We start from the raw sequence: 27,436 nt of genomic DNA on the forward strand, positions 1-27,436 counted from the left end.
GCCACCCACGGTTGTGGTGATATTGGTGACACCACCGCTGCTCTAGACGGGGATCCCGAGAGCGGTGACAGGGAGCAGCTTTGTTGTTAGTTCTCCCCTCCGTGGGTAGGGGGTTGGTTGTCCCGGTGATGGGGGTAGGGATGGATGACAGGCGGGTTACAGGGCCTGGTGAGGTGCAGGGTCGCGGGGGCAGCGCTGTGCCGCACGGCACGGTGGTACTCACTCAGCCAATGATGAGGACACAGTTCTCGGTAAAACACACGGCTGGATGGACGGGTCCCACAGACGGCTGCGGTGTTGTTTCTCCCGGCAGGTTGATGGTGACTGCCTTTCCCTGCACCTATGTACGGTAGATGGTTCCAATGGGTTCCCACCAGTAACCCGCTCCCCAACTTGGATATGGGCTGGAGGAGCCCCTTCTGCCCGCAGGCTCTGGCCCTGGGAAACGGTTGCCTTGGCGGTGTCTCCCTCTCTTGGTTGGACTGTTGCCTTCTGTCGGGACTTGGCTGCTGGGAAACCCAGGAGGTTCCCTTCATTAACGAATTCGGCAAATTCACGGCGACTCCTAGCCTTGCCGGGGTCCGTAAGCCCCTGCCAGATGGTGCTGGCTTCTCTTTGCGTACCGGTCCGGTACCGCCGTGCCACCGCCCGTCCACGGTCGTTGCGGTAGACTCTGATAGGCCACTCCTGCAGACGGTCACCACCGTCTGCCAACCTTGCTGCTCTGTCCGGGCCACACACCCGGACCAACTTTAGTCTGCTCAGCTGCCACTTTCCTTCGTTCCACTTTCACTTCCCTAGCTGAACTCCTTACTTTTCCCGCCTCCAGGACTGTGAACTCCTCGGTGGGCGGGGCCAACCGCCTGGCCCACCCCCTGGTGTGGACATCAGCCCCTGGAGGAAGGCAACAAGGGTTTGTGTCTGACTTCGGTGTGCCTGACCGGGAGTGTGGGGTGTGTGTAGGTGTTGTTTTCTGTGGCCCATGGCTTGTCCAGGGCGCCACAATTGAGTGCCAGGAAATTCTATCGAATGCCTTTTCGGCGTCTAACGATAACATCATCATGGGGATTTTTTGGGTGTGGGCGCATTGGATCAGGTCTAGGGTTTTTAGGGTGTTGTCCCTTGCTTCCCTACCAGGGACGAATCCAACCTGATCCAAGTGCACCAGATCTGGCAGAAGGGGATTGAGTGTATTTGCAAGAAGCTTAGCATAAATCTTCAAATCCACGTTAAGCAACGATATTGGTCTGAAGCTGCTACATGCAGTGGGGTCCTTTCCGGGCTTTTGGAGTAAAGCCACATGGGCTGTCGTGGCGTGTGGGGGGAATGGGGTCTCATCTGATATGGCGTTAAAAGAAAGGAGCATTAGAGGCGCTAACTGTTCTGCAAATGCCTTATAAAATTTGGCTGGAAATCCGTCTGGACCAGGGCTCTTGTTACCTGGTGTATCACGGATTACTGTCAGGATGTCCTCCAGTAGAAATGGTCTCTCAAGGTCCTCAATTGTGGTCTTATTGAGAGGTTTAAAGGGAGAGGACATTGTAGGAGACTCACAGTCTGCCTCAGGAGGCCCAGGGGTCAGATTGTATAATTTGGAGTAGTAAGCGTGGAAGGCAGTACAAATATCAGGAGTAGCATATAGCATTTCATCTCGTCAATTTTTAATGCAGGGAATTAGAGTGTGGGCTCTCCCTTCTTTCAGTGCATTGGCCAATAATCTGCCTGGCTTATCCCCAAATTCATAAAATTTTCCCCTTCCCACTTGCAACAGGCACTGGTATGACAAGTCTAATAATTTCTTGGCCTGCAGTCTGGCCTGCAGGAGGGCCTGTAAGGTAGCGGCTGATAAAGCTCGCTTATGGGCAAGCTCCAGCCCTGAGACCTTGCGGAGGGCTTCTGCTAAGTTCTGGGCCTTTTCTTTTTTAATGCGGGCCCCGTGTTTAATGAAGGTGCCCCTCAAGACGCACTTCAGTGCCTCCCACTTATACGTGGGAGCTGTGTCGTCCGCCAAATGATCCTCTGAAAATCGAGTGATCGTGGTCTGCACATCAGAAACACAGAGCTCGTCCAGAAGCAAGGATTCATTAAGCCGCCATGATCCCGTAGGAGCTGGGAGGGAAAGGACCGCCACCTCGCAGTACACTGGAGCGTGGTCTGACCACAGTATGCTACCCATTCCAGCATGTCGGACCCAAGGGAGGGCATTGTGCTGTATAAAAATGTAGTCTATACGACTGTAGGAATCTTGTGAGTGCGAGTAGAAACTATAGTCTCTATCGGACGGGTGTGTTATTCTCCAAGTGTCAAACAGCTGGATACTTAACAGGGCTTTTTTGATTCGTTTGATGGTGGTATATGAAATGCTGGATTTCCCTTTGGAGTTGTCTAATATGGGATCAAGAGTAACATTAAGGTCACTACAGAGAATTGCTGTACCTCTAATTAGGGGATTCGCAGTGTCGACAAGGCTAGCTATAAAGTTGTCTTGTTTCTGGTTTGGAGCGTAAGCATCTATGATTGTGAAGGTTTGGTCTCCAGCTATCAGTGAAAGGATAATATATCGTCCCATACCGTCTGATGTGCAGTTTATAATTTGATGGGGGAGAGACTTGTGAATGGCAATCGCCACTCCCTTTGAGCGGGATTCCGGGTTATCTGAAAATAACCAGGTTTGATAGTATTTGTTCTTTAAGATAGGGGCATGTCCCTGTTTGAAATGCGTTTTTTGGAAACATACTATTTTCACCTTATACTTGTGGAAATGGTAGAGAATCTGTGCTCTCTTCTCCGGCACGTTAAGACCCTTGGCATTGAAGGAAGCAATTGTCAGGTTAGCCATCTGTAAAAGAATGAAGTGTTACAGGTGCATGAAATATAAAGACGGACTCGCCTGTCCCAGCCACCATTGGGGGAGGAGGAGGGAAGTATGATCTGTAGAAGGCAGAGGAAAAATAGAAGTTGAAGCAGAAAAAACAGCAGGGGTATAGCCCCTGCACAAGACACTAGCTGAGAACAAACGTTCCAGGGGAGCTTGTCCGCCTCACCCGGGCAAGACAGAGGATCCCAACCTACTTGGGGGAGAAAAAGGTCAGACATAACCGTTTATAGCTCCTTAGTATACTGTAAACATTAGAAATTACCATAAACACTGGCACAGCTAACCGAAAGTTTGAGTAATAAGGGCCTTGGGCAACCCGTAAGTTGACATGTGAAAGTCATTAGACTTAGTTGGCTAAAGTTTATAATACATTGGATAGTCCCACATATCTTTTGCAGCTATTTGTGTCATTTATCTCGGACGGCCCAGTCTACGGCCGCGAGTCTCTCTCGGGGGTAGGCCCCTTGCATGGTCGGGAGATGGATTTGCATGGGGATGAGCTGGGCGTCCCCTTGGGACCCATGGTTGGAGCAAGGTGGTGGGCCATTGAGAGATGTTGATTGGGGGGTAGACCCAGGTTTGAGGTAAAAGATGGGAGGTCCTCTGGGGACCGCATTACCCACCATCTTGAGTTTTTCTGTACCGACAGAGAAAAGGGGAAACCCCAATGCAACGGGAGACCCCTTTCTCTGATGACGTCCAACAAGGGTTTGAGAACAGCCCTTTGAGCCAAAGTGTGTCTCGAAAGATCAGGCATGATGCGTATGGTAGATCCACTATACGTTAGGGACTGTTTCTTCCAAGCTGCTTGAAGGATAGCTTCTTTTGCTGCAAAATAGTGTACCCTGCATACGATGTCTCTTGGGCGGGGGTCCTCTGGATCTAGGGGGCGCAATGCCCTATGAGCTTTGTCGAGTTCCAGAGAGGCCCCAGGTGGTCTCTTTAACAAATTATTGAAGATTGAAATAAGGACTGAAGGTATGTCAGGAGGGGCAGACCCCTGATACGCAGATTATTTCTTCGATTTCTATGCTCTAGGTCGTCCACATGCTGTTGAAGAGTAAATAACTGTTTGGATTGGTCCTGTAATGTGGTTTGGACAGATTGGATGTTGACCTGAGATGTTGATTGTTGGTCTGTAAGGTCGTCCACCCTGTGGGTGAGTGACGAGAGGTCCATCCGTAGCTGAGCAAATTCTTGCTTACATTCTGCCACTACCTGGTTGGCCAGAGCAGCTATGTCATTTTTGGTAGGAATTGATTGTAAAAGGGACTGCAGGTCTGCTAAGGATGCTGGGCGATCCTCGTTTATCACATTAGTAGAGAAAGATGTTGTGGAAAAAGAACGGATAGAGTCCTGTAGAGCTGGGTCGTATAGTATTTGTGGACTTCTAGAGATACTTGCACCTCCTCCCAAGTGTGCTACTGTGGTAATCTGTTGTGGGGGGGACCCCAGTGCCCTGGGCCCCTCGTTCCACTGAACTTTAGTGGCTTCCACCAAGCTGCCTCCCGGGCCCGTCGGGCTATTTTCCCATGAAGAGCCCGTGGACCACCTCGCTGGGGGTGTAGAAGGAGACTGCCCCTGGAGGATTTCCCAGGTCTGTTCATGGGACTCTGGGATACCATAGGATCCCCTCCTCTCCCCATTAGTGCCCGGGGATGGCGGTGTTGCAGGGGGGGATGACTGGTATATAATTGTGCCTTTTGCAGGTGCTGGGGGGTTGCTATCACTAACCATGATTGTGCCCCCTCCCCTCCCCCGTTGTTCCTGCTATTGCTAGCGGGCTGAGAGTATCGGTATGCAGTGAGGCGGGGTGTCTGAGTTCATTATCTTACCCCCATCGGTGATGACAGCGCGGGAGACCGGTGGCCGCGGGGACTTCTCATTCTGGGAGCACTGCAGCGGTGGATGTTTCCTGGGCGCCGCTCCGGAGCCTGTCTGCACGTGTGCTGCCGGCTGAAAAGGCAGCAAGCTCCGGAGGGTGACCGCAGGTGGGACGATCCTCCGCTGGCTGCCGAGGGACTCCGCTCCCAGCGTGGGCGCAGAAGACAGAGCAGCTAATGGTGAGACTGCTGCTGAGGAATCATCCGGCTGTCGCTGCAGGGCCCGGCCCGGAGGTATGTGGCGGCCATCTTGGAATGGCGTCTCTGGGTCCTGTTGTCGGCCGTTCCTCTGCATATTCCCCGGTCCGTATCCATCACTGCTGTGGGTGGTCACCACGACTCCCCCGGACCCCCGTGATTCCACCGACGTCCCCTGCAACTCCACCGATATCTTGGGATCAGCCACGGGATCAGCAGGCCGCAATTCCCGCTGCACTTCCAGCTCAGACTGGGACAGGACGCCAGAGCCCTGTGGATGGGTTAGAAATGTCCCAATTTTGCTCTGAGACGTGGAGGGCTTCTTTGGGGTTCGGGCTGTAGTCTTTTTGCCCGTTGATTTGCCCATTTTGATATCTTGGGCCAGTGTTATGGGATTTTGCAGAGAGGAGCTCAGGGAAGCAGCTTCCTCATTCAGCCATGTCCGGCTCCATCCCCCCATTAGGTTTACTTTTATCTAAGGGGTTAAAAAAAATTCACAAGTTTGTCCAAAAAAAGTGGCGCACTTTTTGCACAATTTTCCGAAACCCATAGTGTTCTCATTTTTTGTAATCTATGGCTCAGTGACGGCTTTTTTGCATCTCAAGCTGAGATTTTTAATGGTACCATTTTTTTGCAGATGCTACGTTTTAATCACCCGTTATTGCATTTTGCACAAAATTTGTGGCGACCAAAAAATGTAATTTTGTCATTTGGAATTATTTTGCCGCTACGCCATTTACTGACCAGATTAATTTATTTTATATTTTGATAGATCGGGCGTTTCTGAACGCGGCGATACCAAATATGTGTATTTTTTTTATTTTTTTAACCCTTTAATTTTCAATGCGGGGTGATTTGAACTTTTAGGTTTTGGTTTTTTTCAAAACTTTTTATTAACTTTTTTTTAAATTTTACCAGTCCCCTTAGGGGACTATAACGATCAGCAGTCTGATCGCTCTTCCATTTCTACAGATCACAGCTACACAGCTGAAATCTGGAGAAAAGCTGCTTTAATGTCACGCACGGAAGTCTGTCGGCAGTGAGAGAAAGTGACTCATGATAGCTACAGGAGTCATCACATGACCCTGTGCTGCCATGGCAACCACTTCAAGTCACTTCAGATGGTGCTGGGTGAGTTATGCTTATGGCGGCGCACTGTTATATCTCACTGTTAGAATTTGACAGCGAGATGTAAGGGGTTAATAGGCACAGGTGGAACGCGATTCCACTCGCGCCTAGCAGGCACACATGTCAGCTGTTGAAATCAGCTGACATGTCCGCGGATCGCCCACGGCAGGCGGCGGGGATTAACTTCACACGATCCATGACGTACCAAGTACGTCATGTGTCATGAAGAGGTTAAATAATTCAACAGTATTGAACTTTTATGTCCAGCCAATCAGGGTAACATAGAAATGTTGTACAATAATATACTGTACATATCCAGCACTAGGCACTTTATTACTATAAAAATTCCTTTGTAGCATGTTAACACTTTAGGTAGTCTATTGTATCTCAAGATTTTTACCAACCTTTATTATTGACTTATTGGTGTAATTCTTATACTGTTTTATACAAGTTCTAAAAAGTATGGACCTATTTGTAAGATCTGCAAACAGTAAAATATGATCATATGTATGTGCATATGCCAATAAGTTGTCTTCAATAAAAGTCACATTTTTTAATTCTCTTCCATTTTAATCATATGTCATTCTCAATAAAGATATGTGTTTTTTAATCTCTACGAAAGTCTGTCTCTTATATTGGATTTTTTTTCTTGCATAGGACTCTAATATCAATAGGTACTATTGGTTACCATGAATACATCACCAAAACCACCATCAGAACATGACTATTATCACCAAAAGCAGCATCATTATATGAATACAGAACCAGAATCTCAATCAGTACATGAATACATCACCAGCACCACAATTGAACCGTGAATTGTGATGACTGTCACTAGGTGGTCCTAGACACTATTTGTATGCAGTAAATGGAGATGTGGTCAGACAGGCCGAGATCATGAACCAGGAGGGCATGACAGTACACGGGGCAGACGGAACAAGGTCAAGATACAAGCTGAAGGTCAGGGTTCCAGGAGAATATGTACAAAATACAGGGAGCAAGCAGGGACGTGGTCAAGAGGAAGTCTGAGGTCTGAAGCCGGGAAGTCGCAACAGAAACAAGGGGGTCCAGACAGAGATGGGAAAACAACAGTCTGGAGTTGAGAGACCAAGATCTGAACACTAAGCACCATGGAAGCCAACAGAACCAAACACAACTGTAAACAGGATGTATGACTGGTGGCGTCCTGAGCTAACATACTCCCTAATGAAGGAGAGCAATCACTGGGAACAAGAAGCATCTGCGAGAGTACCTCCCAGGACCAGTATGAAACCCAGTGCTGTGAAACAACCAGCAGAGCATTCATCCTGGAAAATGCTCTGCACCATAAGCAACATATACTGGCTCTGCAGGAGAGCATAGCAGAACAATGCAGAATGTTCTGCACATAGCAATCATCACATGAATACATCACAAAAACACCATCAATGATTACATCACCAGAACCACCACCAGTACATGAAAACACCATCATAACCACAATCACTATGTGAGTACAGCTCCAGAACCATCATCAGTTCTTTAATACATCACCAGAATTACCATCAGTAAATGAATAGTGCACAAAAATCATTATCTGTCTATATATACATATATATATATATATATAAAAATATCCCCAGAACCACCATCAGCACATGAATACATTGTCAGAACCACCATCAATGCATGAATGTAGCTTTAGTATCACATTCGATACATGAATTCATCACCATATTCCTCAATTTACCTTGCTTCCCCTGAAGCCTTCAGGTGGTTTCAGAGTACTGCCTCTAGTAAAATATTACACCACAACTCATATGGCCTAAGTTAATTGAATTTGCACTATGCATTTATTGCCACATTGTCTAAAGTGGTCCTTGATTTTAATTTTAAAATGCTCCTGTAGTTTACCCTTTCCTTCTGGTTTCCTATGTTACCACCTGTGTTATACCATTCCATGGCTATTTCAGGTTCATGGTTTATTAGACATCTAATATATGTAATTTTATTTATTTTCTTTTTTGTCTACCCATTTTCACTATCAAGGTTGTTATTGTATATTAAACTTTTAACGCCATTGCCATTTTTGCGCTTTAGTTTTTTTCCCTCCCCTTTTTCCAAGAGCCATAACTTTTTTATTTTTCTGTCAACATAGCCATATGAGAGCATGTTTTTTGCGTGACAAGTTGTTCTTTTGAAAGCCACCATTAATTTTTCCACATAGTGTACTGAGAAATGGGGAAAAAAAATTCAAGTGCGATGAAATTGCAAAAAAATAAATAAAAATTGCAATTTCATAACGGTTTTATGGATTTTTTTTATTTACCATGTTCACTATATGATAAAAGTGACCAGGAAGTATGATTGTCACGGGGTATGAAATGACAAAACAGGGGCTCCTAGGCTGTCCCTCAGACTCGAGACCCTGCGCTGTCCCTTATTTCAGAGTTAGGCTTGATTTTAGCCAGGTCTGAGCCCCCAGTGTGACCCTAACTCCTCTCCGAGCCCTGATCTTACTCCCCCTCTCCCCCTCCTTTGGGGAGGGCTGGAAACACAGTAACAAAACCCCAAAGAAACAACAGGGACAACAATGGATAACGAAAACTTGTACACACTGCACTCAAGCACAAAGGAGAGACTATACATTTACATACGAATAAAGAAAAAAGAAGGAAGTAAACGCAGAATAGGGAAATTTCCACACAACTCACAATAGCAACTACAGATCACCACGGACTAGATTACTACTAAGACCGTAATCGCTGGAGCTATGCTGAAGCTAATTATCAACTCTTATACAGGAAGAAGACAGAAGTGATAGGTAATTAGCAATCTAAGCTAATAGCATAGCTCCCCAGGTTTACAGGAATTAACTGCTGCAGGACTGAGGAACAGAACACATGAAACAGCTGACGCCCAGCTCTGGCTGTACAAAAAGGAGATGTCAGGCACTGCAGTGTGAACAAATCCTGACGCCGCCATGACATCGAAAACTAAGTTCACACACTACATCTTTTACAGCATTTTTGAGGTCACAAAGATGCACCTAAATGTATGCATTTCCTTCTCCCAGCAAAGTCTATGAGATTTCTATTTTGCTGTCTACACAGTATCTTTCTTGGATGCATCTTGGCTGCGTTTTTGAAGATGCAGCATGTCAATTCTTTTTGCGTTTTTCCATAGTTTTTGAGCCCTTCTAGTCAATAGATTTGACTTAAACACACTGGGAAAATGTGGTAAAAAATGCGGCAAAAATGTGTTAAAAACGCATGCTTTTTTTATGCGTTTTTGCAGTGGGTGCGTTTTTTTGGGGCCAAAAATGCTGCATCTTTGTGGTTAGAAAAGATGCAGTGTGTGAACAAAGCCTAATGAGTCTGGAACCGAACATCGCATGAAAATGATTCTCCAAGTCAGTTCAAGCATGCAGATGCCAAACAGGTATAGGCTTTTTTATTTAATTGTTGAAAAAAAATTCAGAAATGTGAAAAAAAACCCCAAAAAATCACGTTACTTTTGTCGCAATAAATTGACATCCTGCGACTTGGGAAGCCACAGCGCAGGTTAGTTTATGCTGAGGAAAAACAAGCATAGTGGGCAGGATATTTCTAGAAATACCATTGTTGAGGAGAGCCATAAAATGAAATACTTAATTAACCTCTGGACGTAGAGCATTGTGGGAAATATGTCGATTTGCCTTACATAATTCAGGTTTCAGATCATATACATGACACAGATATAAAGGTGGCTGTCATTGCCTGTTTCTCCACACCTTGCCTGGAATGCAAGGAATGTCCAGATGAAAGAAGACCACCATATAAGAGAAGACCAAACCAAAGATCAGATGACATTACAGACCAGACCATCCAGCATGGATCCACCAGATGGGAGGGACGTCATCACCATCACCATGGATCCATCCAATGATGTCATAGACCCGCCTACAATGACGCCTACCAATCAGCTCATGGACTAACACATTGTTCGACCCACTGACCAATGAACACATCCGGACATGCCCCTTTGCAAGGTTATATCAGAGCAAGCTCAGTTGTAATAAAGCAGAGCATGGGCTGACTTCTGTCGAGGAAAGATGAATATCCGACTGTGTCTGATCTCATTTTTCAAGCATGCACTCGACCCACACCAATTAGACCAGGCAGTAGGCACTAGTGATCTCTGGTTAAGAGTTCACCTTAACATTATTGGTGCCCAATGTGGGGCCAGTATAGGAGAAACTCTACAATCTTGAGGACCGGCGATTGGAATGACAGGACGTGCTGGATACCCTGATCCAAGAGTCTGATCAGCTCTTTATACGAGAACATGGTAAGTCTGCTGATTTTTATAATCTGAAGTCTTACTCGTGTGTCTCAGGGTATGTGGCACTGATTGCCTGACCGTGTCCGGTTTTTGCGATCTCTGTGACGGCAGAAGAGTTTCTCCGCTGCTGGCCATATTAATCTCGGAAGAACCGTCACGTATTCAGTTGCCTGCTGTCTGTTGTGTATTTGTGAAGAGAGCATGTGGGTTTGTGAGTGGTGTCTGTAAAACGTGTAAAGTATATGGTTTGTGGTTGCCTGTGATACGGTTTGTGGTTTTGTAGTGCCAAGCTCAGATTGAGTGCAGAGCTTTTTGTAGTGCCAAGCTCACTGAGTGCAGAGCCAGATGTAAGTGCCAAGCTCAGATTGAGTGCACAGCTTTTTGTAGTGCCAAGCTCACTGAGTGCAGAGCCAGATGTAAGTGCCAAGATCAGCTAGACTTCAGTGCAGAGCCATATGTAAGGGCCCAGCTTTAGCTAGACTGAGTGCAGAGCCTTACGTTATACATAAATCTAACCTTTTTAAAGTGTTTTCCTGGAGTGAATCGGCCGGTATAGACACCTTGTAGTCAGGGGTGATACTAGGTGGTTTTTTATTAGGCTAGTTGTAAGTCCTCCAAGAGAGGCGAATCGGCCGGTATAGACACCTTGTAGTCAGTGGTGATACTAGGTATTTTATTTGTATATTACGGAACGCAGAAATCAGACAGGGACCACGTGGCAGTATAAGGAAGGATTTGGAAGTGTGTGCTGCAAACTGCAGGTTTTCTTTAGTGTTTCAGTTATTTGTCATCTCCCCCGTCTTTTTGTTTGTCTGTTTTTATCTGGTATGCATAGAGAAAGATTGCTTGTTTGGTGTTGTTTATCTTGAGAGAAAGATGGAAAAATTGATGAAGCGGTGTCTAGTTGTGCCGGAAAGATCCGGATGAAAGTGGACTTTGTTGGGATGTGGGGACTCTAGGCCGCAATCCTGTGATAAACCATGTGCTAGTCATGGAGGCAGACATTTTAGGTATGATTTTAAAATGGTGGACGAAGCATATGGCTACAGCATGATTGAGACAAAGAAAGCAAAGTGAGTCAGGGGTTTGTGTGAAGAAGACCATGTGCTCTGTAAATGTTTGCGCAATGGATTGGATGGAGTACTATATACTTAGACCGAAATATGAGTGTTTTTATCTATAATTAGACTTAGATCTAGGACATATGTGTGTGTATAAATATATATATTGTGAGACTGTGACCGGGGTTATCTATGACGGCCGGTATGTCTCGCCCCGGTTGTGCTCACTCCATGATAATCCACTATAGGGTTAATGCTGTTTTCCCTAGAGGCTGAAGGGAGGGATAAATAGATTCAGGAACAAGGGCAGGTGTGCCGGATGTGAGGGGGTGATCACATCTCCCTGAGTTCTCTGCCGGAAAGGCACCTATGTACTATTGTGAACTTTTTCTTTGGAATAAACCGTGTGCTGTGAACCTTGGTGCCTGGATCCCGTGTCTTCTGCAGCGCAGCCGACGACACTACCTCACATATGGTGGAGAATGCGGGCATGACAGCCGGTGAGGTGTAGCATCCATCCCTGGTGACCCAGCTGCGCATGTCCTGGATTCGAGCGGCTATACTACAGCCCAAACCCGGCGACGCCATGGAGGACATACTAAAGCATTTGGCTCAGGCTAATGCACAGCAGCAACAGACCAATGCACACCTGCTCCAATCCTTGCAAATGCAGGAAAAAAAATTCCAAGAACAGATGGATCAGGCCAATGCACGTCAGCAGCAATCCTTGCAAGTGCACCAAGAACAGATGGAGCAGGCCAATGCACGTCAGCAGCAAGCCTTGCAATTGCAGGAAAAAAGGCACCAAGAACAGATGGTTCTCCTGGCCAAGTCGATCCGTGCCAGACCGGCAGCAACAACCCCGGGACCGGATGACGACGGCAGCGTCCGGAAAGCGGTGAGACAAGCGTTGCAAAAGATGACCCCGGGTGATGATGTGGAAGCGTTCCTGGCGGTGTTTGAGCGGGTGGCCGAGCGGGAAAAGCTGCCGACCCCGCAGTGGGCTGAGGTATTGTCGCCCTATCTGACGGGGAACCCCAAAAAGCGTACCTGGACCTCTGTACCGAGGACGCCATTGACTATGTGACCCTGAAAGCCGAAATACTGGCTCGGTTGGGGGTGAATACCTATGTACGGGCTCAGCGGGTAAATCAGTGGTTCTTTGAGGAAGCCAAACCCGTACGCTCCCAGGCCAATGACTTGTTGCATCTTGTAAAAAAGTGGTTGCAGCCTGACACTCTGAGCCCGGCGCAAATGGTGGAAAGGGTAGTAGTGGATCGTTTTGTGCGCACTTTACCCGTCACCGTTCAACGGTGGGTCGGACAGGGTGACCCGAGTACCCTGGACCAATTAGTGTCCCTGGTAGAGCGGCATGTGGCTACGCAGGACTTGATACGGGACACTGAGACTTTGCGTACCGCCCGTCGGTCCGGTCCCTCCAAGCCTAGGGCCAAGGACCCACCGCTGACACCGGTGCGGGAGTCCGCTACCGTCCCGTCTGAAACCACACCCTCCGTCCCTGAGATCCGGAAAACTACGTACCCTAAACGACAACTCGTCAAGGGGGTGTCCTTCCCTATTAGATGTTGGCGGTGCCAGCGGGTGGGACATATGGAAGCCCAGTGTCCACTCACCCCGGAGCCCATGGATTGTGGGGTTACCCGGCGGGGTTCAATGTATGCTCAGGTGGTGTGTACCGCTGACCTGGTCTACCCAGAGACTGAGCCCCACTTGTGCCAAATTCAGGTGAATGGATGTCTGGTTACAGGCTTGTTGGATTCCGGAAGCTTAGTGACCCTTGTGCGATCAACCCTAAGGGCTAAAGTAAAGGCCACAGGACGTACCGTGGGGGTGGTTTGCATACATGGGGACCGCCGAGACTATCCCACGGGGATAGTCACCATCACAGCACCTTGCGGTCAGGTGCAACATGAGGTGGGACTTATTAATACTCTTCCCTATGATGTGATCCTAGGAAGGGATCTGCCCTATTTTTGGACTTTATGGAAGGGACCTCATAAGTCCCCTCAGATATTGGTCAGTCCGGGACCTGAGCCCTACAATCCTGAATCCGGGACGCCTGCCGTAGGGGTCCCCATGATAGGGACAGGATGTGAACCTGATAGGTCGCCCCTAGAGGTATTGGCAGGAGAGGCTGAGACGGTCGAGCCCATCCCAGAGTTGGAGGCGTCCCCGGATACGTTTGGGACAGCCCAACTCCAGGACCCTACGTTAATACATGCCCGGAGTCGGGTGACAGTAGTTGACGGGGTGGCACAGCTGCCTGGTGCCCAGGTAAGATACCCCCATTTCGCTCTTAAACAGGATTTACTCTACCGGGTAGATGAAATACGGGGCGTAGGGGTGGAGCAGTTGGTGGTGCCCCAGCCGTATCGCCGGCGGGTCCTCGACTTGGCTCATAAACACCTGATGAGTGGTCACCTAGGGGTCAAGAAAACGCAGGAGCGAATATTGCAAAGGTTCTATTGGCCCGGGGTCTTTGGGGAGGTAAAACGGTTCTGCGAAACCTGCCCGGAGTGTCAGCTTACCGCACCCCTGACCCACTTTCGCAGTCCGTTGGTACCGTTACCCATTATAGAAGTCCCTTTTGAACGGATAGGGATGGATCTGGTGGGGCCCCTCGTAAAGTCTGCTCGAGGGCACCAGCATATCCTAGTGATCGTTGACTATGCCACCCGGTATCCAGAGGCGATACCTCTCAGACATACTGCAGCCAAGCTTATAGCTCGGGAGTTGTTTGCTGTGTTCTGCCGGGTGGGGTTGCCCAAGGAGATCCTTACGGATCAGGGGACCCCATTCATGTCTAAAGTGACCAAAGAGCTATGCCGGCTACTCCAGATCAAGCAGTTGCGTACGTCTGTGTATCATCCTCAAACGGACGGTTTAGTCGAGCGTTTCAATAAAACCCTGAAAACCATGCTAAGAAGGGTGATCTCAAAAGACGGGAAAGACTGGGATATGATGCTTCCCTATTTGATGTTTGCCATACGAGAGGTGCCACAGGCATCCACGGGGTTTTCGCCTTTTGAATTGTTATACGGGCGACATCCCCGGGGATTGTTGGACCTGGCAAAAGAAACATGGGAACAAGAGCCCACCCCCCATAAAAGTGTGATCGAACACATTTTAGGTATGCAGAACCGCATAAGCGCGGTCATGCCAATTGTGAAGGAGCATTTACAGGAGGCTCAGGCCGCGCAAAGCGGCCGCTACAATAGACAAGCCACCGTGCGAACCTTTAAACCCGGGGATCGGGTGTTGGTATTAATCCCCACGGCGGAGAGTAAATTCCTGGTTCAGTGGCAAGGCCCCTACGAGATAAAGGAAAGAGTCGGGGTGGTTAACTATAAAGTATTGCAGCCCGGTAGGCGGAAACCTGAACAAATATACCATGTCAACCTATTAAAACCTTGGCAGGAACGGGAAAGCCTGATGGCTGTTTTTTCCCCACCTCCCTCCTCTTCGGGTCGTTCACATCCGGCTCCAGCGACCTCCGGAGAGGACGAACCGGAAGTAAGGATTGGAGAAGCCCTCACCAAGCAACAGAGGCGAGAGGCCAGACGGTTGGTTCAGCAGAACCCCGATGTCTTCTCCGAGCTGCCCGGTAGGACCAGTCTGATACGACACGATATTGTCACCGAGCCCCACCTGAAGGTACGCCTGAAGTCATACCGGGTACCGGAGGCTCGACGACAAGCCATATCGGAGGAAGTAAAGACAATGTTACGCCTGGGGGTCATCGAAAAATCCCGGAGTGAATGGGCTAGTCCGATTGTCCTAATACCAAAACCCGATGGCTCCCTAAGGTTCTGCAATGACTTTAGGAGATTGAACGAAATATCCAAGTTCGATCTCTACCCCATGCCCCGGGTGGATGAGCTGATTGATACGCTGGGACAGGCGCGATATTTTACCACGCTCGACCTGACCAAGGGGTACTGGCAGGTGCCACTAACGGAGTCCGCCAAGGAGAAAACCGCTTTTGTTACGCCGGAGGGTCTCTTCCACTATGTTGTCTTGCCTTTTGGGTTACATGGCGCTCCGGCCACGTTCCAGAGGTTGATGGACTTAGTGCTGGAACCCCACCAGGCGTATGCATCAGCGTACCTGGATGACATCATTATTTACAGCTCCGATTGGCAGACCCACTTGGAACAGGTACAAGCGGTGGTGGACGCGCTTCGAACAGCCGGATTGACAGCCAATCCCAAGAAATGTGCATTGGGACTCACGGAAGCCCGCTACTTGGGCTACGTGATAGGCCAAGGAGTGATTAAGCCCCAAATTAACAAGGTTGAGGCGATCCAGAAGTGGCCTAGACCCCTGACCACGAAGCAGGTTAGGGCCTTCCTGGGTATCGTGGGGTACTACAGGAGGTTTGTAAAGGATTTTGCGGGACTATCAGCCCCCTTGACGGACCTTCTCAAAGGCAAGAAGTCCGTCATGGTGCGCTGGACTCCGCAGGCCGAGGACTCCTTCCGGGCCCTGAAGGAGGTCCTGTGCGGACAGCCCGTTCTGGTCAACCCTGATTTCCGGAAGGAGTTCATTGTACAGACTGACGCCTCGGAGGTCGGCCTGGGGGCAGTGCTGTCTCAGGTGGTTCATGGGGAGGAACACCCCGTCACCTTCTTGAGTAGGAAGCTCACCCCTCCCGAGCGGAATTATAGCGTAGTGGAGAAGGAGTGCCTGGCGATCAAGTGGGCCTTGGAGTCCCTACGCTATTACCTGCTGGGACGGCAGTTTCGCTTGGTGACGGATCACTCTCCACTGGTCTGGATGAGGTCCGCCAAGGAACGGAATGCCCGGGTTACCCGGTGGTTCCTTTCTCTGCAGAACTTCCGGTTTACGGTTGAACACCGGGCCGGTAGGTTGCAGGGCAACGCCGATGCCTTGTCCCGCGACCCATGTTTGATGGCTGGAGTTCAACCCCGCACGCTTGAACTGAGGGGGGGGGTATGTGAGACTGTGACCGGGGTTATCTATGACGGCCGGTATGACTCGCCCCGGTTGTGCTCACTCCATGATAATCCACTATAGGGTTAATGCTGTTTTCCCTAGAGGCTGAAGGGAGGGATAAATAGATTCAGGAACAAGGGCAGGTGTGCCGGATGTGAGGGGGTGATCACATCTCCCTGAGTTCTCTGCCGGAAAGGCACCTATGTACTATTGTGAACTTTTTCTTTGGAATAAACCGTGTGCTGTGAACCTTGGTGCCTGGATCCCGTGTCTTCTGCAGCGCAGCCGACGACGCTACCTCACAATATGTATAAGTACAGATTATAGAAAATGGGGAGACAGGGTTTGAGCAGATGTGAGGTCAGTTTTCCCTTTTCTCTGCCACATGTTCCTACAGATTTTAAAATGGTGGATGAAGCACATGGCTGAATGGAGTAGTACATACTTAGACAGAAAAATTAGTGTTTTTAACTGTAGTTGGACCAGGACTGTGGATATGTAAATCTGTGTGTATATGTACAGAGTATGGAATATAGGCAGGAAGGATAATTGGTTAAACTTGTAAGTTTAGCAGAAGTAAAATCAGTTTCTCCCTTCCCCCTCTCATGTGGTTCAACCGCCCTTACACAAAGAAGCCATGTGCTATTCTGGCAGTGGCCATTTTGTTAGTAAATCTGTATGGAGCCCTTCAGTGGAGCTGACAAAACTGCAGCCACTGAATAACATGAAGTGTTAGTAAATGTTTATAGCACTAAAAGATGGAATATTGTATGATTGGGTAGTTGTGGAAGACACTTAATATAGATCCAGTGTGCAGGTTGGATTGAGTCAGGACAGTCACAAGGAGCAATATCTTATTAATTAATATGCAATAAAAGAATAAGAGAAAAACCTTAAAATAAACGTACCTTTGCGGCAGATGTCATGATAAATAATACATATTCCAATTATGAATGTGGCGAATAATCCTGAGAGTTGAATGTTTTAAAAATAATTAAATAAATAAATAAATATATCCATGGGAAAAGAGGTCGTAATGTTGAGTTGTCTTGCAGAAAGGAAAAAAAAAAAAAAATAAATTAATAATAATAAAAAAAAAAAAAATAAATCCAACAGAAGGAGGGAAATTGATTTCACTTGTGTCCAGGGAAATGAACAGTGTGTTTCTGGCTTTTGGGGGAAGGAGCAACTTTTAGAGAAAAAAAAAAAAAAACCTGTAGTGCAGGCTTATTATCTCACTTTCGATCTATTGTGAGAGCAGCCCAAGAGAAAAAAAAAAAGGGAGCTTTCTGAATTTAATTCATTGCAATTTATATTGGAAAAAGGTCATTGACAATAGTTTTATTTTACTAATTTTATCCCAAAGAAATAAAAGTTAACTGTGGACATGTTTAGATTCATTGATGGCTTTTCAAGCATAGAAGTCTGTTAGATAATTTTCCTATGGCAAATCAACATTTTGTTTTCCCACATGGCCAGTTTATTTGTTCTAGATTCTTTTATCCCTTCAAGTTATAGGACAGTATCACAGAGATGCTGATAATCTCCTCAATGTTTCAAATATGAACGCCCCTACATCCAATATCCAGAGGTTGTGCTACGTTATTATTATAGTTATTAATAATAATCATAATAATAATCATTTATTAATTAATGTATTGAATAATCTGCTTTCTTTTTATAGAATGAATGATTGCAGTGCAGATTTCTGTGGTCCAAACAAAGGTTATAAAAGCCATTGAAAGAGTTTTCCATTATTAAATTACAGATAAAAACAATATTTCTGCTGTTCCTGATTAGGTACAATCTATACAATGTGACTTTTCTGCCTAAATATAGAGCTCCGGGGCCACACACTTTTTGAATCTAATTATGCTTTGGATAATAGATTCAAAAAGGGGGGAAAGATGATGTGGAAAATCACACGTATTATTTAAGGTTTTAATTTGTTCATCGATTGGGTTTTTCTATTAAGTTGTCTTTATATTTTTATCTGTAAGGAGGATACAGCAGACAGACATATCTCATGATTGCTCTGATGTAACAAGAATTGTCAGGTTTTGAACATGTCTCAGATGAGCCCATTGCTAATGCAGATTTTGAGTTTTTCCGTAGATGGATCCAGATACCAAGATGCTGGTTGATTCTGCACTGGATATGCTGAGGTTACGCAACATGAGGTAATAAAAATCAAACCACTCCTCTCTCATCGGAATAGGAGAATGAGATGAAGATTTGCGATCGCTGTGGTTCGTAGAGCGGAAAGGGGTAAGATAGTCAAAATGTGGATATAGGCAGCAGCCGGAGGAGATGCTCGCACAGGTGCACAACAAAGAAGCAGTGAATGGGCCTAGAGTTGAGAGTCCTTATACAAAGCAGACCAGTACCTCGGTGGCTCCTGTCACGTCGTCCGTGACATTGGTCACTCCTTGTGTTCTTAAATCCTTACACGAACAAGCGATTCAGCAAGGAACGGAGTGTGAGACGCAGGGAGCCAGTGACTGAGGAAGGTCTGTGGATAAAGGGCGGTAAGCTTTCTCTGCCGTGAGCGCTCTACTCAATAATGGCCCAGGTAACCCATGTGACAAAGGTTTTGAGATGGACAAGATATGGGCGGCACCACTGCTCAGTACCCAGGTGGCCAGACACATCCAGTCTTGTAAGACGTGTGCCTATTAAGGTAGAAAAACTGTAAAGACCTCGTAGCAACACCCCCCTCATCCGCTCTACTGCTCCGGTGATTGCAGATTAGTCATATACATCTACCATGAGTAGGTTTATATGAGTTTTGTGCGTGTTGTGTGAATTTCTTTTCAGGCCTGCTCTGAAACATATCCAGTGTGGAAAACGTTACTGCTGAAAAACTCATGATGCTGGTGGTATGTAAAGATGGAGTTCCTAAAAAGTGGTAAAAAGTACATATTCTATAGCACAGGTCATTATAAAGATCTTACAGTACCTGGCGATGCCCCTGATGAACCCATCTGCCATTGTGAAGAGGGGAGAAACGCGTTGCGCTTCTTTCATGATAAGTGTCTGATGAATATGCGTTTATTTTATTAGTCTGAGTGTGAATTGTACAGGGAGGGTCTGTGATTGGACGAGATCTCCTCATGACTTTACCTGGTTTTATTATTATATTGATACAGTGGGTACATGTTATACATGTGAGATATTTAATTTCTTTTAGAGTTTGGTCCTTCAATTTTGCTGTATCATATTGATTTAAGCTACAAACAGCTATGTAAAATACAGAGTGTGAATATGTAATCTTTGGGAATGAATTGGATATATATAATTGCATATTGACGCCTCTTTATCCCCGGTATCTCACGGTTTCTATATTTCCTCACTGACATTAGCAGCACGTATTAGCTTAGCAGATAGGGAGGGTGAGCCGTCGGTGAGCGGGGGCGCCAATTCGCCTTATAGGGTGCCGACCTCCGCTGCGAGGTAGGGAGAGTTTAGGGCTATTGCCCCAATCCCTGCTCCCTCCTTTATTGGAATATTTAATTGTGTCTATAGTCACATGGGTGGATGTTGTTTGGAATTTTAATGATTATAACATAAACATGTAACGATCCACAAGATAATGGTGAACGCTGCAAATCATGTAACAAATGTTAGTTTTCCTTTTCCTTAATAATTAGATCTTTATATAAGGTATTTTTGGTTTAGTACCTAGAACGTGATTATATTTCTCCCAGATACTGCAGATACAGTGTGATATCCTGACCAGTGATGTACGAGCCGTATACAACTGCCTATATAGTGTGTTATACATGTGTATCCTCCAATTTCAGATCCTAAATCAGTGTCAGGAGCACGTGGTCTCCAGCCAGGAGACTGGGTGACCCTAAAAAAGACAAGTCAGAATGATCCCTGAGTCAGAATCAGGTGGACCGGTCCAGCTTATCCCAACCACAGCAACTTCCATGAAGCTTGAGGGAAAACCCAGACAACAGCGGCTGTAAAGAGTCCATCGTACCAGCAGAATGAGGGTCACATAGTGCTGGATTATCTCACATAGAACCTTATGGAGAATTTCTAGATTGGGGATGATACATGGGAAATAACCATAAGGGAACAATGGGTACAGGAACATCACACAAATAAGGGCTCATGGTGGGAAAAACATTATCTGACCTGAACCAATTAATTATTTTAAGGGTTTAAGTGACTTTTTAAGGATAACATACACTTGCAGGTAACTGGTATTGTTTTATTTGTTGGTATTTGAAGCCGTAAAAGTGCTACTCTGTGTTACTGAAGGTAATCGGATCCAAGTGTAAGGGAAATCTTGTTAAAGGCCTCCTGGTGGTAGATTATAGACCCGAGACAAGAAGAGATCCATTAGTGTTGTGATACAATTAGGTGTATTCGGGAAGAAAAGTCTCGAAAACGCGGACAGCACTCGGATATTGACTGAGAATCAGCCTTTCAGAAACAGTAATGCAAAAAGCTGCAGCATAAGAGTAAGAAGCTTATTCTTACAATTGCCTTACTCTTTCTAATCGATTAATCTCAAATTCTGAGTAAGCGCTTCAACATTAAATAGTCTGTTTTAGTTACCTATACCTCTGTGAACTGTGTGTGCGGGATGTGATCAACTCTCTGATCAGCAGTCTGTACCAGCGGGGGCAAAGGCTTAGCATTGCTTGTATAGCAGATAGGAAAAATGAAAAAAAGGGTTGCAGTTAAAGCATTAGAGCTGATGTGTTAGAGGACCACGGTAGGGTCAGAAGGTTAATAAAGTATTTTAGGGGGGACTGTTGAGGAGAGCCATAAAATGAAATACTTAATTAACCTCTGGACGTAGAGCATTGTGGGAAATATGTCGATTTGCCTTACATAATTCAGGTTTCAGATCATATACATGACACAGATATAAAGGTGGCTGTCATTGCCTGTTTCTCCACACCTTGCCTGGAATGCAAGGAATGTCCAGATGAAAGAAGACCACCATATAAGAGAAGACCAAACCAAAGATCAGATGACATTACAGACCAGACAATCCAGCATGGATCCACCAGATGGGAGGGACGTCATCACCATCACCATGGATCCATCCAATGATGTCATAGACCCGCCTACAATGACGCCTACCAATCAGCTCATGGACTAACATTGTTCGACCCACTGACCAATGAACACATCCGGACATGCCCCTTTGCAAGGTTATATCAGAGCAAGCTCAGTTGTAATAAAGCAGAGCATGGGCTGACTTCTGTTGAGGAAAGATGAATATCCGACTGTGTCTGATCTCATTTTTCAAGCATGCACTCGACCCACACCAATTAGACCAGGCAGTAGGCACTAGTGATCTCTGGTTAAGAGTTCACCTTAACACCATAACCTGTGCTTGTACTGTACAATGCAGTGTTTTAGATTCTGCTAAAACACACTGTGTCCAAAACAGTGTGAACCCTGATCATGGGCACGCAGGCTAAACAGGTTTCCTGATTCCAAAAACAATTGTTGGGTATAGTTATTAGCTTTGGAGTGAGATTTGTTTCTAAATGCCTGCAACAATAGGCAGAGCCTGGTTGGCAAGTGTATTTTTAGAAAACAACAAAAAAATCAAAAAGGAGCAAAGTCGATTGCGTGATTTACCTGTAACCTATTCAATGTTTTAATTACAATATGTTCACCATTCTACAAATCCACTCAGTCCCTTCATTAGATGACAAAAAACCCTTCTTAAATGTCTTTTGGGTTTGAAAGCATTTTAGAAATGTGCACTTTGGGTACTGGTCACACTTTTCCTTCCAAGGAGTTAAAAAAAAAATCCTCAAAAAAAATTTCAAGGGTGGGAGACCATATTTGAAGAATCATCAGGAAACCCTGTAATGTATAGATATCCAGTAAAGTATGGATATGCTATTGTAAAACAACCTATGGCCTTGGTTGATATTCAAGTGTGTTATTTGGATTTTTATATACCTTAAGGATAACAAGTTTAGGAGTGGATTGCCCAGGAACCTGATTGAACAACACGCATACATTGGATGGGGTGGGCTGTATCCACAAACTTTCCTATATCACAGTACAATTTAGTGATTTATGAGTAATATTTTTCTCACTCTGCAGATCTCTAATGAGAATTTTTTTATGTGCAATTAGGGCTACATTTTGGCTCTCCCTACTCTGATGTTTAACAAAAATATGATTTCTAAAAACAATATTTCCCACAGTCTGAACACACATACTGCTTCTACCCTGGGTGAGTTTTCTGATGTGTAACAAGATTTGATTTCTGGCTAAAACATTTGCCACAATGAGAACAAGAGTATGGTTTCTCCCCAGTGTGACTTCTCTGGTGTATAACAACACTTGACTTCCGGTTAAAACATTTTCCACATTCTGGACATGCAAATGGCTTTTCCCCTGTATGAGTCCTCAAATGTTTAAGAAGATATGTTTTCTGACTAAAATGTTTCCCACACTCTGAACATAAAAATGGCTTCTGCCCTGTGTGAATTCTCTGATGTCTAACAAGACTTGATTTCTGGTTAAAACATTTCCCACAATCTAAACATAAAAATGGTTTCTCCCCTGTGTGAGCTCTTTCATGTCTAAGAAGAATTACTTTCCAGTTGAAACATTTCTTGCACTCTGAACATGAAAATGGATTTTCCAATCTGTGAATTTTTTTGTGTCACAAAATACGATTTGAGGGAAAAACTTCTGCCATGTTCTGAACTTGAGAATGAACTCTTTACATCCACCACACATTGATTTTTACGGCACTCTTTATGTCTCTTATTTTTCTTAATAGTCTGTGATGAATTAGAGGAATGGAACTGTTTGAAAGGATCAGATGACAGATCTTTACTGTGGGGGGATGATGCTGCAGCTGGGACAATGGCATACTCCTCAAATGTATCTTGGTTGATATCAAGGTCATCCGATTTAAATATGGAAGATATATGATTTCCTTCTGTTCTACTCCTCCAGTCATCTGCCAAGGATAAAACAAATTACTATTTTTAAATAAAGTAACCTTAAAAATTATATTTGTATAATATTGTTTTTTTTAAATTCTTTATTTTGAAATGGAAACCTTCAACATGACTTAATACAATTCTTAAGACCAAATAAGCCATTTTGCAATACATTCCATACACCATGGACAAGGTACATGAAAGGGATTACTTACTTGTATCTTGCTAGACAACACTCCTGCATATATCTCCTCCCAGAATCCTGATAAATCTAGGTCCCCCAAACTTTTTCTTAATGTAGATTCACATTAAACCAGATAACATAGGCAACTCACAAATATAAGTAAAAAGAAAAAGAAAGAAATAACAGATAGAAAAGAGGAAACGAAGCATGAAGTGTAAAAGAAGAATAGGAAAGTGTGGAGAAGGGTGGGGGGAACGATGGGCAGGGGTAAAGGGGGAGTGAGGGGGGGTGAGCTCGACTATGTATTGCGGTCTGCGCTTCCATCGGCAACCACGTCACCCCCCACCAGAGCACTATAGTCCTCAGAATGCTGAAAGTCCAACCACTCCCGCCACGTGGTCCAGAATTTCTCATATGAATCATGCAGCGATGAAGTTAGATTCTCCATGTACATGAGGTCATTGACCTTATTGATCCATTGAACCAGCGTGGGAGGTGTCGTGCTCCTCCATCTTTCTGGAATGCATACTCTCGCTGCCATAATGAGGAATTTCCTCAAAGAGTTCTTGTAAGTTTTTTCAGGAATCCCGCAGTGATGCAACAGTGCAGCAGCAGGTCCCCACTCCTCATCCTTACCAGTAACCCGGCGAATGGTGTCGGACACTCCCTTCCAGAAGGGCTGGATCACCTCGCACCCCCAGAACACATGTAAAATGTTGCTCTCTGCTGTACCACACCTCCAGCATGTGGAGTCCACCATTGGGAACATAACATGTAACCTAGAAGGTACTCTGTACCATCTGGATAACAGTTTATAGCTAGCCTCCTGAAACCTGGAGCTGATGGAAGATGTGTGTGCCAATCTGAAGACCTGATCCCACTGTGTTGGTGTCAGCTGAATTCCCAAATCCCGTTCCCATTGTGAAGCAAAAGGGGGAAGTTGTAGGTTGGGGGGCGAAGACAAAAGCGAATACACAACCGAAAGTGAATGTCGTATTATGCCTGATCCCATACAAATTTGTTCAAACTGTGTCTTAGGTCATTGAAAGTGGGCCCTAGCTGGGAGACTACTGAAAAAATGCGCCAATTGTAAGCATCTCCATTAGCCAAGTGGGATGGGATCCTGTCTAGCCGTCAATCCTTCCACCGACGGCCAGGTATCCCGGATTCCAAAGTCTTCCACCCGATCCACCCCGCCCCGAACTCATACCTGAAAAACTGGGTCCACTCTACCTGGTTCAAAAGCAGGATGGCTCAAGATCGGTGTCAGGCTCGATTGCATGGGTATCATATCCAATTGCACCCTCCCAGTATTGCAGTATGTCACGGTTGACCCGATAGTTGGATGTGCTTTCAATCTTGCAGGGACCTCCGAGAGCACCCACGGTAATTTGTTAAGGGGTATTGGGGAAAAGGACTGCTCTTTGTATCCACGCCTTCTGAGACCCGTTCCTGCACCAGTCAATCATTCTAATAAGATGTCCAGCTAAGTGATATCTTCTTATATCTGGCAACCCAATCCCCCCACTACACTTTGTCCTGTGTAAGATAGCTCTTTCTATGCGTGCCGATTTACCTCCCCAAATGAACGAGGACTAAACGGATTCCAGAGATTTAAAGAATCCTGACGGTATTTTAACTGGGAGCTCCTGCAACAGGTATAGAATTTTGGGCAGGACATTCATTTTTTATATCTGGCATCTGCCAAACCAAGAAAATAATGATTTCCCCCATCTGTCACAATCTTTCCTAATAATAGACAGCAGAGATGGGAAATTCTGAGAGTAAAGTAGACCCATGTCACTAGTCAGTCGTACCCCCAGGTAATTTAGGGATTGGGTTGCCCATCGAAAGCGAAACGATGTTTTCAGCTCTTCCACTTCTTTGGATGAAAGGTTTATGTTAAGAGCCTCAGATTTTGTGAAATTTATCTTAAAATTTGATAGGCTGGAATATCTCTGAAACTCCCTCATTAAGTTGGGGAGTGAAATCCTGTGTGCTGACACGAAAAACAGAAGATCGTCCGCGTATGCAGCTACTTTATGCATGGCATGGCCCACCCCAACCCCCGCAATATCTGAGTTGGCTCGTACGTGTCTGAGGAAGGGTTCTAGCGTCAGGATGAAGATTAGCGGAGACAACGGACACCCTTGACGGGTGCCGTTAGATATTTTAAATGAGTCCGACAGAATCCCATTCACCCGGACCCTTGCCAAGGGTACTGAGTATAAAGACATGATCCAACTCATCATACCGCATCCCAACCCCAGACAACCAAGCGTAGCTTCCAAAAAAGTCCAATCCACTCTGTCGAAAGCCTTTTCGGCATCGGTTGACAGTAGCATGGACGGTAGACCCTCAATTTTTGCTTTATGTATCAGATTAATGGCCTTAACTGTATTGTCCCGTGCCTCACGGCCCGCCATAAAACCCGCCTGGTCTGGGTGGATTATTTGAGAACGAAGATGTGCCAACCCGTTTGCTAGGATCTTAGCAAATAGTTTTGTGTCCACATTCAGCAAGCATATCGGGCAATAACTGGCACATTGTGTTGGATCTTTCCCTGTCTTTAGTAATACTGTGATATGTGCTCTTGTGATACCAATGTGATATGACTGAAGAATGAGTGGGATGTAGATAGGGATCATAATCAAAAGATATAGTGATCCCAGATATTATTTGATCCATCAATAATTCAGTATCAAAGAGAGATGTCCTCTGGATAACCAATTTTACCATGATGAAGAATACGTGTCAAACAGGTCTTGAAGCAAAACCACGATAATGAGGAAGTAACGTTTACAGTTCCACAATCAGGAAATTCGTGGTTATTTGACAACAGGTGCAAGGAAGCTGGCCTGTAAAATTCACGTCTCCTTGCAATATCTCCAGGAAACTGTGGTCGACCAGTTGTCAACTGGCTAAATGTGCAGGAAATATGCAGGAAGCTGCTGGTGCCCACAGCAGCTTGTGGTCAAGTTACATGAACATGACTCAGCTGTCACATGCTGGTCACCAATTAACCATTCACAATTGCAATACTGCATTTGCACACGACTACAAATTTTCCTATAAAAATACACCGGACTCGCTTAATGTTAGGGAAACCTTCCAGGACATTGAAGTGTACGCACTGCTCCTGTGATGCAAGATGCCATGTTTTTTCCTACTCATAAATCGAGTCCCTCCGATGAGGAAGGAGTGCTACAACAAATGGTAATGTTGATGCATATTTCTGTTATTGTATAAGATTCTATGACTAAAAAATAGTTCTAATGCCTATGTACCATTGACTATTCATGTGCTATTAAAATAAATAGTATCTTGCTATAAAGAATATTAGTATTCGTGCCTGATTAGGATATCAGTGAGCGCTTCGTCAGTACGGGCTTTCAGCCCCCTTTTTAGTAGAATTTAGCAAGACAGCTCTCAACGAATCTGCATTGGGAGTTGAGCCCTCTGAAGCCCTAGAATTAAATGCTGACAAGAGGTGTGGGGATAATATCTCCTTAAGTTTTTTATAGTATACCAGGGGGAGGCCATCCGGCCCTGGCGCTTTTCCCGATTTGGATGACATAATTGCGTCCACCAGTTCTTGATTTGAAATTGCAGTTTCCAACGCAGCTTTGTCAGAGTCCTTCAACCTCAACATTTTTTCTTCTCTGAGGTACTCTAACATTTTTCTTTTAAGAGATGATTTTGACATTGCAGGGTCATTTGTCTCTAAATTATATAAGGACATGTAGAATTTTTGGAACGTCTCAGCTATTTCTACCGAAGAGTGTAGTATTGAACCCTGGGGATGTGAGGGGGATATTTTTGAAATAAAGGTTGTCGCCTGTTGTTGTCTGAGTGCTCTCGCTAATGTCCTGCTGCACTTT

At 45.6% G+C, this 27,436-nt stretch overlaps 1 protein-coding gene across 1 annotated transcript in view; it reads right to left on the bottom strand.

Annotated features, from left to right (window-relative positions):
- The window catches only part of LOC142312939 (uncharacterized), a 72,967-nt gene that overhangs the window by 27,744 nt on the left and 17,787 nt on the right, over positions 1–27,436 (bottom strand). Inside the window, 5 exon segments of the mRNA XM_075351928.1 lie at positions 1,763–2,839; positions 22,460–22,463; positions 22,646–22,790; positions 23,017–23,388; positions 25,810–26,170. Of these exon segments, the coding sequence (XP_075208043.1) occupies positions 1,763–2,839; positions 22,460–22,463; positions 22,646–22,790; positions 23,017–23,388; positions 25,810–26,170 (1,959 nt within the window).

The sequence above is a fragment of the Anomaloglossus baeobatrachus genome, chromosome 5 (assembly GCF_048569485.1).
Source record: "Anomaloglossus baeobatrachus isolate aAnoBae1 chromosome 5, aAnoBae1.hap1, whole genome shotgun sequence".
Classification (NCBI taxonomy): domain Eukaryota; kingdom Metazoa; phylum Chordata; class Amphibia; order Anura; family Aromobatidae; genus Anomaloglossus; species Anomaloglossus baeobatrachus.